Raw genomic sequence first — 14181 nt, 5'->3', positions numbered from 1 at the left:
CTTAAGGCAGAGGCTGGTATACAGTAAGTGCTCAGTATATTAGTGACTAGCTTATTTATACATCAAATTTAATCATATTGTCTTTTCTCTCCTGTGGAAGCTGTGATGGTAAAACAAAAACACTCATGAAAAGCTTAATTCAGTGCCAGAAGGATAGTGGATTGTTAATACACGGTACGTAGTATTACTATTAAAGTCTACCCCACTCCCACTAAGAAGAGGGTTCAAGTTTCTTTCCTCCCATATCAAAGAAGTGAATTTAAAAATACAGATGTGGCTTGGCGGGGTGCCTCACGTCTGTAATCCCAGCACTTTGGGAGGCCGAGGTGGGTGGATCACCTGAAGTCAGGAGTTCAAGACCAGCCTGGCCAACATGGTGAAACTCCGTCTCTACTAAAACTACAAAAAATTAGCTGGGCATGGTGGCAGGCACCTGTAATCCCAGCTACTCGGGAGGCTGAGGCAGGAGAATCACTTGAACCCACGAGGCAGAGTTGCAGTGAGCCGAGGTGGTAACAATGCACTCCAGCCTGGGCAACAGAGCAAGACTCTGTCTCAAAAAAAAAAAAAGCTTCCATGTATGTCACTTGCCTTATATACTGTAATTCATTCAAGGCTCCTGATAAGTGAAGATAGGCATAATAATCTCCTGGTTTTATATTTGCAAAAGCTTAGGCCTCAGCAGTGAGATGCACATGGTCACTCAGCCAGTCAGAGGCAAAGCCAAGGTTTGAGCTCAGGCTTTGGTGTGCATGCTCCTAACCATCCATTAAACAGATGTTGCAGACACCAAGTACCAAAACCGCATTCTTTCTCTCTCCTTTTTTTTTTTTTTTTTTTTTAAGACGGAGTCTTGCTCAGTCACCCAGGCTGGTGTGTAGTGGTGCGATCTTGGCTCACTGCAACCTCTGCCTCTCGGGTTCAAGCAATTCTTCTGCCTCAGTCTCCCAAGCAGCTGGGACTACAGGTGCACACCACCAAGCCTGGCTAATTTATTTGTATTTTAGTAGAGAAGGGGTTTTACCGTGTTATTCAGGCTGGTCTCAAACTCCTGAGCTCAGGCAGTCCACCTGCCTCAGCCTCCCAAGGCCACCAAGGCGTGAGCCCCCGTGCCCAGCCCCTCATTTTTTTTTTCTTTTCTTTTTTTCAAGAGGCAAGGTTTCGTTCTGTCACCCAAGCTGGAGTACAGTGGCTTAGTTAGAACTCAATGCAGCCTCAGAACTCCCGGGCTCAAGCAATTATCTTGCCTTAGCCTCCCAAGTAGCTGGACTACAGGCATACACCACCATGCCTGGCTAGCTTTCTAATTTTTTGTAGAGTTGGGATCTTGCTATATTGCCCCAGCTGGTTTCAAACTCCTGGCCTCAAGTGATCCTGGGCCTCCCAAAGCACTGAGAATATAGGCATGAACCATTATGCCCAGATATAAGATATATCCTCCTTAAAAGGCTTGCAGAAATTATGACTTTATCATTAAATCTGAAAGCGAGAGTAACAAATTGCTTTTTTTTTGAAGAGAAAGAGAGAGTCCCGCTCTGTCACCAGGCTGGAGTGCAATGGCTCAGTCTTGGCTCACTGCAACCTTCGCCTCCTGGGTTCAAGCAATTCTCCTGCTTGAATTCTCTCAGATGCTGGGACTACAGGTGCCCACCACCACACCCAGCTAATTTTTGTATTTTTAGTAGACACGGGTTCTCACTATGTTGGCTACGATGGTTTTGATCTCTTGACTTCATGATCCGCCCTTCGTGATCCCCAAAGTGCTGGGGTTACAGGTGTGAGCTACCATGCCCAGCCCAATTGCTACTTTTTATAGGGAGAAAACCAATCCATTGAGTAGAATGTCCTACTAAAGCCTGAGAAGGATAAGATACACACTGAAGAAGGATGGAATTTCTTTTGGCTAACTTGAAACTCAATTTCAACTAAAGTGCCGTGTTCCACACAACATGAGAAAAGAATCCACTGTCCACCCTTCACTTCCACCTGACTTGTTAATCATGCCCAGAGGGTAGCAATAAGTTTAACTGCAGACAGTCATTTTTGTTAATGGAATTCTAAGCCCATCAGTTTTCAGCGGGGAGGATGAGAGAATCTTCCACTGTGTTTTTCTAAAGCAAATATTTAGTGCTTTCATCTTTTAGTGCCCTAACATGCAATCTGTCACCTAAATAAGAAAAAAAAATACACTTTCTCATGTGGGTGTTTGAAAAGTGACATCATGTTTCCGACGTCAATCAGACAAATGGCAAATGCGTTCAGAGCAGAGCTGATCATTCTGCCTTCTAGAGACAGATTCGAGAGAATTAAGACCCCACAGTGACACTTGCTGTACTTGTGGAAATAACGCCACCACCCGCTTTCTAAAGTACCCTATCATGTCGATGAGGATGCTGAAAAGCAACTTGTTTCCTGGCTGCTTTGTTCTTCTGCTAGGTTCCCAAGCTAGGATGCTTTGTTCAGTGTGTGGTTTTTAAAAACGAAAACCATTCTTCTCCCACCTGGAAGACATTCCTCTACAGAAACCTGTTGCCAGACAATGGGAGTTTCTTATCAGTAAAAGTCCTTCCTCTCAGCTAAGTCATGGATGACCTGACTCTTAACCACAGCCGCTGAGAATTCCTCCAGCCTGCCAGGAGAGAGGTAGAGGGAGCGGGACGTGGGATAGGAAAGCAGGGGTATGTGCATAGAGGACAGTTATAATGTTTTTGCTTTTTCCTTGTCCTGAAGTGATTTCAGATGCTGTAAAGCCAGGAGAGCTACAGCTGTGTTCTGGATGCCACCTCCCCACCCCTCCCCTCCCCTTCAATTTCTGCTTTCTGCCCTGGGTCACTGCTCCCACTTCTCAATTGGCTGCGATGGCAAGTCTCCAAGTAATTACAAAGACAGGAATTGGATTACACAAGAATTTACATGTGTGCGATGGCTGTTACCTTCCCCAGCAAAACGCACGGCAGAAGCATCATCTACTGTTCACTCGAGTGTGACACTCTGAGCTGGGACCTTGGAGGTCACCTCTCATTTCCCAGGAGGAGGACACGCACACACAGAAGATCCCCACCACACACACAGCCCTGCATTGCATTTTTCCCTAAGAAAGCAAATGCTCTGAACAACAGCCAGGAAGAAGGCAAGTCTGGTCTTCCCGTGCATGTAACAGCTCGTTCCTGAACCTGGGTGGAGAGGCACCAAGGATTGGTGCAGGCGGCTCAGGTGCTCTCCTCTTGCCATTCCTGGATTCATCTAAGTAGTGGGGCAGGTGAGGACAGCCTGGGAGGACCAAGTTGTGTCAATAAAATCTACAGATCTACCATCTTAATTTTAAAAGTTAGGCCCAAATCTTGAAAATCTGTCCCGGCATCCGAGAAAGGCTAATATAAATAATTCAAAGCAGAACACCCCAAAAACCATTTTCACTCTGTAGCCTATACGGTTAGCAATAATATATTTCCCGTGTTATTTCTTTCTCTGGCCACTGTTGAATTGCCAAGAATTCTCCTAAATCCACAAAGTGGCCCAAAGCATGCTAGGTGTACAGGCAAGAACAGCCCACATTGAAGAATGGAAAATCCAACCAAGACCTGCCAATAACTAATAAGCTGAGGACCATGGCACTACAGTTTACCTCTTCCGCTGGAGACGGCCTGGAGAAACAGCAGGGCAGAAGCCCCGGATCATCAACAGAGAAACATTAGCCCTTGATTGAATGACGTGAATTGAGTCAGCACTAGCTATCAAAGGGAGAAAATATTAAAAATAAAGCCCACATCTCCAGTGACTATACAAAGGCAACACCAGGACATGTATAGGGTGATGGAGCTGTTCTATAGTATCCTGACTATGGTAGTGGCTGCAATAATAGGAATTTATATTAAAATTCATAGAACTGTTAGACCAAAAGAAAAAGTCAATGATCATATATTTTTTAAAAAACACCTTTTTTTTTGTTGAGGTAGAGTCAGGCTGGAGTGCAGTGGTGAAATCTCGGCTCACTGCAACGTCCGCCTCCGGAGCTCAAATAATTCTGCTGGCTGAGTAGCTGGGACTACAGGCACACGTTACCACGTCTGGCTAATATTTTATGTTTTTTTAGTAGAGACAAGGTTTCACCGTGTTAGCCAGGATGGTCTCAATCTTCTGACTTCTTGGTTCATCTGCCTCGGCCTCTCAGAGTGCTGGGATTACAGGCACGAGCCACCACACTTGGCCTAAAATGTAACTTTTTTATAAACATTCCACATCTCAAAAGAAACCTGGCCCTCATACCTTAAATCAGGAGCACAGAATTGCATGCCGTGAGTGTAAATTTGAAAAACAGCTGCAAATGACCTGATCACACAAGACACTAGTGTAGAAAGCCCCAACAGAGACCTGGAACTTGTAGAGTTTGCTGTCCCAAGCAGGAAAGGTCCAAGAAGAAACAAAACATCCCCAACATATCCCTACAACATGAGGCCAGGAGCCTGTGCCAGACACTGCTGCTCTTACCCCGGAGACAGAGAAGAAGGGCAGGCAAAGGATCTATCTTTCCTTCAGGTACATGTGTTTCTCCCTTTTTTGCTTTTTTTGAGACAGAGTCTCATTCTGTCACCCAGGTTGGAGGGCAGTGGCGTTATCTAGGCTCACAGAAACCTCCACCTCCCAGGTTCAAGTGATTATCCTGCCTCAGCCTCCTGAGTAGCTGGAATTATAGGCGTGCCACCACGCCCGGCTAATTTTTGTGTTTTTAGCAAAGACAGGATTTCACCATGTTAGCCAGGCTGGTCTCAGACTCCTGACCTCAGGCAATCTGCCCGCCTGGGCCTCCCAAAGTGCTGGGATTAAAGGCATGAGCCACAACGCCCAGCTATGACATGTGTTTCTGAAGCCAGTAAAAGATGTCATAAGCAATCGCTATAGGGTACACCTTTCTCTCTCACCTCCATATATCTTTCTCATGGGCTCTCTTTTTTATTTTTTTGAGACAGTCTCACTCTGTCGTCCAGGCTGGAGTACAATGGCGCAATCTTGGCTCACTGCAACCTCCACGTCCCAGGTTCAAGTGATTCTCTTGCCTCAGTCTCCCAAGTAGCTGGAATTACAGGCACCTACCACCATGCCTCACTATTTCAGTATTTTTAGTAGAGACAGGATTTCACCATGTTGGCCAGGCTGGTCTCAAACTCCTGACCTCAGGTGATCCTCCCACCTTGGCCTCCCAAAGTGCTGGGATTACAGGTGTGAGCTACTGTGCCAGCTTCCCCATAGATTCTTCTACAAGTGGCAAGAGGAAAGAAATTTGTCCCAAGAAAGAGTTGTGACAGTCCCACACACTGGACCTCCCCTTCGTTGGTTACAAGTTGCTTCTACTTTCCAGTGGTGGGGTAACTCATTTCTCAGGAACGAGTGGATGTCTCACCTGTCACCTGGCCCCTCGCAAACCACGAGGCTTATCACAAATGCTGCCACAAACCCAGCAGGCAGGAACTGGGCTGGGCAGTAAGTGACAGAGCCTGCAGGACCCTCCTGACTGCCCTGTGTGTAGATCGAAGTCAAGCTACTGTCATCTCCCCCAATTCTGTTTTTCTAAATAGTAAGAGACCGGGACAGGGATGATGACGTGGGGCTCAGGCTAAGCTTGTCTGACCCAATGACTGGTGGGGCTGGAGCAGAAGCCGAGCAGGAGGGCCCGTGTCCAGCAGTCACTATATGCCTCCCGACCTCCTTTGACTCTTATTTCTTCTTTCTCTGCTGTCTTCGATGCTTTGCTGTCCCCACCCTCCCCTCTGGAGAGAACTGGCTTTTCCAAAACAGAAACTTCCACTCTGAGCACAAACAGGCCTCTAATTTGGATCATCCCAGCCAAGAGCTTTTCTCCCTGCTGCTCTGGCCTCTGAAGCTGGCTGTGGGTGCGACGTGACAGGGCCAGAATCTAAAAGGGTGTGGCGGCACCAAGGCCACCTCGTCTTTCATTTTCAGCCCCCGTAGACGAGGCCATACATTGACCAGGAGAAGCAAATCTGGCCTCTTATGGTGCTTCCACCAAACTTAAAAAAAAAAAAAAAAAAAAAACTGATTTTTCTTAATGCAAACCGGTTTGAAATGGCCTTTCAGGCACGTGACAGAGAACACTGAAGGGGTGTGAAGTGAAAGTTGAAAGATGCTGGAGCTCCTGGCTAAACCAGCAGCAGCTGATGCAATAAATACCTTTCCAATAAGGTCCACAAGCCAGGCCTGACAAGGAAGAGTAAGAACTCAGATCTCCTACTTTGCTTGCCTAATCATCGCTGCCCTTAACAAAAATGAGTAAATTAAGTTCCAGAGCCTGGGCTGAAATATGGTTCCTCTCTGTTTCCAAATTCCAAACATCTACCTCACTGATGTCATCGAAGGGATTGATACCTGAGAAACAGGTACGTCTACAGAGACACTGACTGAGAAGCAGATAGTGTCAAAACCACCTCGGCAGCGCCTCACCAGTGCCCCAAGTGCTAACCGCATATTCTGATATGGGAGACCCTACACGGAATACAAAGTCTGAAGGCTAATTTATACCCTATTAAAAACTGACCTGTCACCTCACAGCATTACAAAAGGGGAGGATCCAAAACAATCAACTGTGGGAATGACATGTCACACATCAAAGGCCCAAGTCTTCTCTATGAATGACCTTTGTCACATGGACCACAAAGAAAATATGTGACTCATAATGAAAGGGGATAAGGAGGAAGCCACTAACATGGAGAGACACAGGCACAGCCTGCTGAGTCCTGGCAGGTGCCCAGTAAGCTCACTGAGGCTAGGACACCGCTATCTTATGCACGGATGAGCTCCTTGGAAGACCTCTACAGAGAGTACCCGGGCTTCCTGCTTAGTATACAAAATAAAAAGGATAGCGTTTACAGTAACATCCCTTTGCAGTCTAAGAAATGGTGATCAATGAGGGAAATGGGGCCAGAAATGATCCCTGCTTCTCCGCGTCTGTTTTCCTGGCGGCAAGCTCTGCATTTGATAAGGCAGGTGGGACTACATCATGTGACCTCACTGAGGCATTAAAAATTCTCAGGGACACACTGCAGTGTCCATTGACACTATCGCAGCAGTTGACCAGCAGAGGAAATCTGTGAGCTCATTTAGCCTAAAAGACTTCAACAGAAAAAACCTTGGCAGATAGAGGATGTGGGGAAGGAAAAAATTAAAATAATCTGGTAGGCCCACCTGCCGTTCTACCCAATGAGCATGAACTGGGGTAGAGAGGGGATGACAAGGAGTTGAATTTGCTGGCCCACTTGAGCAGAACGATCCGAGGCTATACAAGCAAAGTGATGACGGGTCACATACATCATTGGGGCATTATGGAATGTTCCAGAATCACTCACTATTTGCAACTTACACCCTCTGCCACATGAGATGCAATTGCACTATAATAGTGGAACATTTTTTTTGTTTTGTTTTGTTTTGTTTTGTTTGAGATGGTGTCTTGCTCTGCTGCCCAGGCTGGAGTGCAGTGGTGCAAACTCGGCTCAATGCAATTGCCACCTCCACGGTCCAAGAGATTCTCCTGCCTCAGCCTCCCGAGTAGCTGGGACCATACACCTAGCTAATTTTTGTAATTTTTAGTAGAGACGGGGTTTTGGCTGGTCTCAACTCCTGGCCTCAAGTGACCCGCCTGCCTTGGTCTCCCAAAGTGATGGGATTTCAGGCGTGAGCCACTGCGTCCGGCCAATAGCGGAACTTTGGAAACAGTCTGTGTTCATTGGGGTAACAGCTAAGTACATTAATGGATACCTGTGATTTCCAGGATGGATAGTTTCATAAAGAGTCTTTGTGGCATACATAGGAAAGTGTTTCTGGTATAGAGAGATGTACAGTATGATTCCACCTATGATTTTTTAAATCACATTTTTTAAAAGAGTGCAAGGAAGCATTTCAAAATATTCACTTTGTCTTCAAGAGGATTTTTTTTTGGTTGTCTCATCTGCTTCTTTATATAATCAGGGGTGGGAGACAAATGAAAATGTTTCGTTTAGCAGAATGCTTGCTAATCCAAAGTTATAATGTAGAGCATTATAAATTAGCAAATACTTCCCTTCTCTGCACTTGGTTGTGCAAATCCAGATTTTCCATACATATCACGTACCGAAAACTACAGTACCCAGGAAATGAAGCAATATCTATATTTGTTTCAAATGACTAACAGGCAAAAATAAAACTTTGGCCATGATGACATGCTTTTTAGAAATCAGACATATAATAAGCCACATAGGATGTGGTCTAATAAACCCAAGAAAAGTTTCATTTCCTCTCACCAAAATGGCTAACTCCCTGTTTATGTGACTAGCTTGGCAAATTTAGCGGAAGTCTCTTCTTCCCTGAAATTTATAGATTGAGAGGTTAATAAGCAAGTAGCAGCTATAATGTGCCCCCTCCTGAAAATGCACACATGCGCATGCACGCACGCACAGCCCAAAAAATGAAATAAAAACAGGCTCAACACCAGCAAAAGGGTAGGTCAACCACAAAATCAGAAGGACAGAGTGCACCAACTCACTAATCCCCGGCCACTGATCAGGGAAAAGTTTATAGAACCCCTGAAGAGGAAGGAAACAGGAATCAGGGAAGGGTATAGACAAAGAACGTTTTAAAAGTTTGTTTGCAAGTATTTCCGTGAAAATGGTATTGACTGAGCAATTACAGGGGGGGGGAAAAAAACACTTTCTTCTTATCTGAATGTGGTTATGCCATGGGTCACACCCTATTATTGTCACTATTAAACATGTTAATAGCCTCAATGTAATGACTTTGTGTGGCAAGCTTTAAAATGCACATGAATAGCTAACTAGAAAGAAATGATTCATCCCTGCCCAGGTGGGTATTGACTTTCTGAGTCACATTTACTCAGCTGGTCTACCAACCTTAATTCCCTAAAGGAAGAGATCTAAAGGGTTCGAATCAGGCTGAACTGCACAGAAAAAAAGAGAAGGGACAATGAATTTGAAATGTGGATGGGACTAAAGGTACAATTGTTGAGACTTGTAAGAACTTAGGTATCCTGAATCAAAATTTCCTCCCAACTCCTAAGAAGGCTGAGTGAAGAAAAGGATCAAACACCTTCTCCCTGAACAAGTGGAAGATGGTGGGTATCATGGCTCTGAACCATGGCCAATAGCCATGGCCCTTGATTACCAGCAATTTTATAGCTCTCTCTTCAGCTGTGTGATCTTAGGCATGTTGCTTTCTCTCTCTCTCTGGCTCAGTTACCTTAATTGCAAAATGGGAATAATCACAGCACCTCCCTCTTAGGGTTGCTTTCAAGGTTCCGAAAAGTTAATATAGGCAGTAGCTACAGTAGTTCTTACAGTAGTTCCTGGATCACAGGAAGCCTGTGTTAAATGTCAAGGGATCTCTGTAGCAGTGGAGCAGTGCAGCAGCTGGGGGAATATCCCACGACCACCTTCTTTTTGCAGGTGCAGGATTTGCATTACAGAGGAGAAAGGCACCTTGCCAAAAAAGTGGTAAGAGTGTTGGACTAGAACTTAGTTCTGACGACTAGTCACATGATGTTCCCACCACACTCCATAAAGCCATTTCTATCACACCCATGCTGTGGGATCAGGATTTTCAGACATCACCAAAATTCTTCCCCCACTGCCCCACCGCCTCCTGCCTTGAAACAGAGTCTTGCTCTGTTGCCCAGGTTGGAGTACCGTGGTCCTATCTTGGCTCACTGTAACCACCACCTCCCGGGTTCAAGCAGTTCTCTTCCTTAACCTCGCAAGTAGCTGGGGATTACAGGTGCGCGCCACCACACCTGGCTAATTTTTGTGTTTTTAGTAGAGACGAGGTTTCACCATGTTGGCCAGGCTGGTCTTGAACTCCTGACCTCATAATCTGCCCGCCTTGGCCTCCCAAAGTGGTGGGATTACAGGTGTGAGCCACCACGCCCAGCTACCACCAAAATTCTTGAAGTAGGTACTAGGAATGTTACATGTGAATTTCCATGGAAACTTACATGGAACACATAACTGAGCTACTCCAGCAGCAACTGGCCCATCGCAAGGATGCACCATCAGGGTGTGATTCCTCAAGAATCTCACTAATTGCCTGCATCAGTCTGAGCCCACCAGCTCTTTCACCAAGCAACCCCTATTTTATTTTATATTTTATTTTACTTTATTTTATTTTTTTGAGACAGAGTCTGGCCCTGTCATCAGGCTGGAGTGCAGTGGTGCAATCTTAGCTCACTGCAACCTCCAACTTCCTGGTTCAAGCTATTCTCCTGCCTCAACCTCTCAAGTAGCGGGGATTATACAGGCATGTGCCACCATGCCCAGCTAATTATTTTTGTATTTTTAGTAGAGATGGGGTTTTACCATGTTGGCCAGGATGGTCTTGATCTCCTGACCTCGTGATCTGTTGGCCTTCGCCTCCCAAAGTGCTGGGATTACAGGCATGAGCCACTGCGCTGGTCAAGCAACCCCTTTATATACAGCCTATATGTGAACCTTTATCACTGATGGAGAAATTGAAGCACAGATCAGTCAGGTAATATGCCCAAGTTGGCACAGCCTGTAAGTGGCATCTTTGTATCTCACCTATTCACAGTTTACAGATTTATATAGCATCCTGGAAACGTGGCATTTTGGCACGTCCCTGGGAGATGTTTCTACATTCTGAGGACAAGGCTGAGAAATGCTCAGTCACTGGCGCCAGGGATCTAATCAGCTCCTGCGGATCATGAGTTATAAGGAAGAAACCCAGTCTTTCTGTTTCATTTTCCTCATACTTAAAATGGGTGCCTGGTTCCTTTATCTGCCTCCTGCCGCCAACCAGAGATTAATGAGTTACCATGTGCCAGGCTCTGATGGAAGAATAGCTATGTTCATATCATATTATCACAGTCAGAATGAACAGCTATGCTTATTAAAAGCTGAACCAATGAGAGGCTACTAAAAAAAGCTTCCACCAGGCCACGGCAAATGCAGAGAACAGGAGGCCTCCCTGCTCTGTCAGACCCAGGCCAGTTAAAGGGCATGCTCCTTACACACACGGACAGCAGCTCCAGGTAATCAAGACACAGGCATGGCCCAAGAACATGCATGATCAGAGGAATGCATGCAAGAGAGCGAAAGTCCAAAAGACTCCAGAAATATCATCAGTTTTATACACATCTGGCTAACAGGGAATAGTTAGACCAGAGGATTTCCACTTTAGTTCCTGAAGTTACTAAAGAGAATTAAGCGCACGTTATAGTGTCAAAAGTGCTCCTAGAATTAAAAGTAGAAAGAAATTGCAAAATATGTTATAATCCCAATTTTGTGAAACAATTTTAAGGTTTGTGCACATGAATGACTAGAAATTTGAAAATATATCCAAATATTAAGAGATTATTGGCCAGACATGGTGGCTCACACCTGTAATCCCAGCACTTTGGGAGGCCAAGGCAGGTGGATCACTTGAGGACAGGAGTTTGAGACCAGCCTGGCCAACACGTTGAAATCCCAACTCTACTAAAAATATAAAAATTTACCTGGCATGGTGGTAGGCACCTGTAATCCGAACTACTTGGGAGGGTAAGGCAGGAGAATTGCTTGAACCCAGGAGGTGGAGGTCACAGTGAGCCAAGATCACACCACTGCACTCCAGCCTGGGCAACAGTGCAAGACTCCATCTCTTAAAAAAAAAAAAAAAAAAAGTAGGAGAAATATTATCAATAGGTAATAAGAGTATAGGTATTTATATTTTCTTTATATATTTTTATAGTTTCTAGTTCTCCTATATGGCTATTTATCACTTCCCACACCAGAACAAACTTTTAAAGATGATTTATTCCACATTTTCTGTCTGCAACAGCAAGACTTATGTACATATATATTACTCCAGGTCTCCGCCTGCTGGAGGCACTGCTTTCTGTTCCTGAGGCCCTGACACACAGCACATCACCCAGTAGGTATATAATAAATGTTTTTAAAGACATAGGCTTTATTAATTGGTTCATAAATATTCACTTTTACTTTTCTTAAAGCTAGCATTAGTACTAAATCATTTGCTGTTTAAATCTAAGAGTTTGAAAATTTTTTATCTGCATTGACTTTTGCTTTTCTGAAGATAAAAGCCTGTTCTAGATGGTCTTTTTTCTTTAGGACTACTAATTTGAAGAGAACTGTCACTCCCAAGCACTGAGCAGTGTGGGGTATTGACGTGGTATTGAATTATTTAAAGGAAATTAACAATGCTTCCTGTCCTTGAAGAGCAACATCTGCGAGAAAAGGCATTCATGGCTGCCTCCGGTAGGTATTGTCGAGGCCAAGTAGGCATTTTCCAGCACCCTGGATTTTAAAAGAAAATTTTCAAGTTCTAAATGACTAGTAACAAAGGCAAAGTTGAGGTGGTAACTTCTCCTCCACCGCAATCTGTGTAGCGTCCCAGGAGACACTCCTGGAGCCAAGTTTAACCGGATATGGCTGTGCTCCTCAATTTCATGGAAGTTACATGTGGTACTGGATCACGGGGCCTTCACTGGGAGCCAGTCATCCTGGAGTCCAGGGAGCACCACCCTCCACCCTCTCCTTGTAAACAGGTATTTTTATGGCTATGATATCCCTATCAGTGGTCAGCACACCCAGACATCATGGCACCCGAAATGACAGTGACCCGGCAAGAATTCAGGGATCACAGTAGAAGGGCCCTGCCCTAGAGAGAGGTCAACTTTGGATGGGTGGCTTCATTTCAGAGCTAGCTCATCTCATACCGTCATTCTGCTCCGAGACCTACCTCAATACACCAGGGCTCCCCAACTTTTTGTAAGGAGTGGCTCCTTTTCATGTCCCTGAAGACTTGAGTGCTGACAGTGAAGTCTGAGGGGGGGTAGAAGTGCTGACAGTCATGTCCCTGAGTGCAGCAAGGGAGGGGGCTCTGCTGCCAGGAAGAAAGGGGAACAGAGTAAGGCTCGGGAGTGAGGGGGACACGTCACCAAGGCACACACAGCCCCCAGCCTTCCTTTCTACTCTAACCCACATTTCTATAGAAGCTCCAAGCAAGAGGGATTACAGTTCCCAGCACGAATCAGAACTCTCCCATTTTCCTGCCATCCGGCTCAGGGTCCCTTCTAGGAGCATGTGAAATGCAACCTCCTCTGGGCAGCCTTCCTGCTGTGTATTCCCACCCCTACCCACCTAATGGGCATGGCTTCCCCTTAATCTGAGCCTCTGGAGAACCAGCTAGCTAGCATTTTCTCTCTCGACTTACCTTACTGAATCTATTAGTTATGTGAAATTGCTGGTATTTCTGTCCTACAAAAATACGATTATATATGGTTGCACTTAATACTAATACTTCAACTGCTTGGGGAACTGATCTTTTCTTGGTTGTTGTTAAAGAGATGGGGTCTTGCTATGTTGCCCAGACTGGACTTAAACTTCTGGGCTCAAGCAATCCTTCTGTCTTAGCCTCCCAAATAGCTAGGGCAACAGGTGCATACCACCACCACCACACCCAGCTCATCTTTTCGTTTTTTTTTTTTTTTTGGAGACAGAATCTTGCTACATTGCTCAGGCTGGTCTCAAACTCCTGGGCTCAGGTGATCCTCCTACCTCAGCCTCCAAAGTGTTGAGATCTGAGGCAAGCAGCACCACACCTGGCTGATCTGTCCTCATTCATACCTTAACACCTTTTCCTCTGCCAGATGACAGTCTTTTGAGAAAAGCAACTATACTACCATTCCTAGACCCCCGGGAAAGATCCAGCAGCACACACCTTGGTGCTCAAGAAATATGTGTCAATTTGAATTTCAAACCCTATCACAATAGCTGCTACAGTTTACTGATAGGCTACTCTGTCTGGGGCCCTAGACAGGAGTGTGCCTCTTATTCCATTAATCCTCACACCTATTATGAGGTGGGTAGTATCATGCCCATTTCACAGAGGAGGAAACTGACTCAGAGACGGTAAGGAGCATGCCCAAGGTCACACAGCTAGTAAATGGCAGAGGGAGAATATGGACCAGGTCCCAGTCAACTCACGCAGGTGCCTGCTGTAGAGACCCATTGGCCTATCTATGACTCAGTCAACAGGGAAGAGAATTTAGGGCTGTAAAAAACAACTTGGGGTCCAAGAAGGGCGATTTCACAGCGAAGAAATATTATTCTACTTTTCTGAAAAAGAGAAATGGCTATGTCCTTTATGTTCATTGTAAAAAGTTTT

General features: G+C 45.3%; 1 protein-coding gene across 46 annotated transcripts in view; it reads right to left on the bottom strand.

Moving 5' to 3' along the window:
• Positions 1-14181, bottom strand: part of TCF7L2 (transcription factor 7 like 2) — a 216647-nt gene that overhangs the window by 64474 nt on the left and 137992 nt on the right. For 19 of the 46 annotated variants that reach the window (XM_035269085.3, XM_035269112.3, XM_078346522.1 and 16 more), the window contains one exon: positions 12754-12894. The exons of the other annotated variants lie outside the window; for them this stretch is intronic. In XM_035269085.3, the coding sequence (XP_035124976.1) occupies positions 12754-12894 (141 nt within the window). The remainder of the gene's footprint in view (positions 1-12753; positions 12895-14181) is intronic. 46 annotated transcript variants of the gene reach the window in all.

Source organism: Callithrix jacchus, chromosome 12, assembly GCF_049354715.1.
Source record: "Callithrix jacchus isolate 240 chromosome 12, calJac240_pri, whole genome shotgun sequence".
Taxonomy (NCBI): Eukaryota; Metazoa; Chordata; class Mammalia; order Primates; family Cebidae; genus Callithrix; species Callithrix jacchus.
The sequence above is the reverse complement of the archived record's forward strand: the minus strand, read 5'-3'. Positions and strand labels throughout refer to the sequence as shown.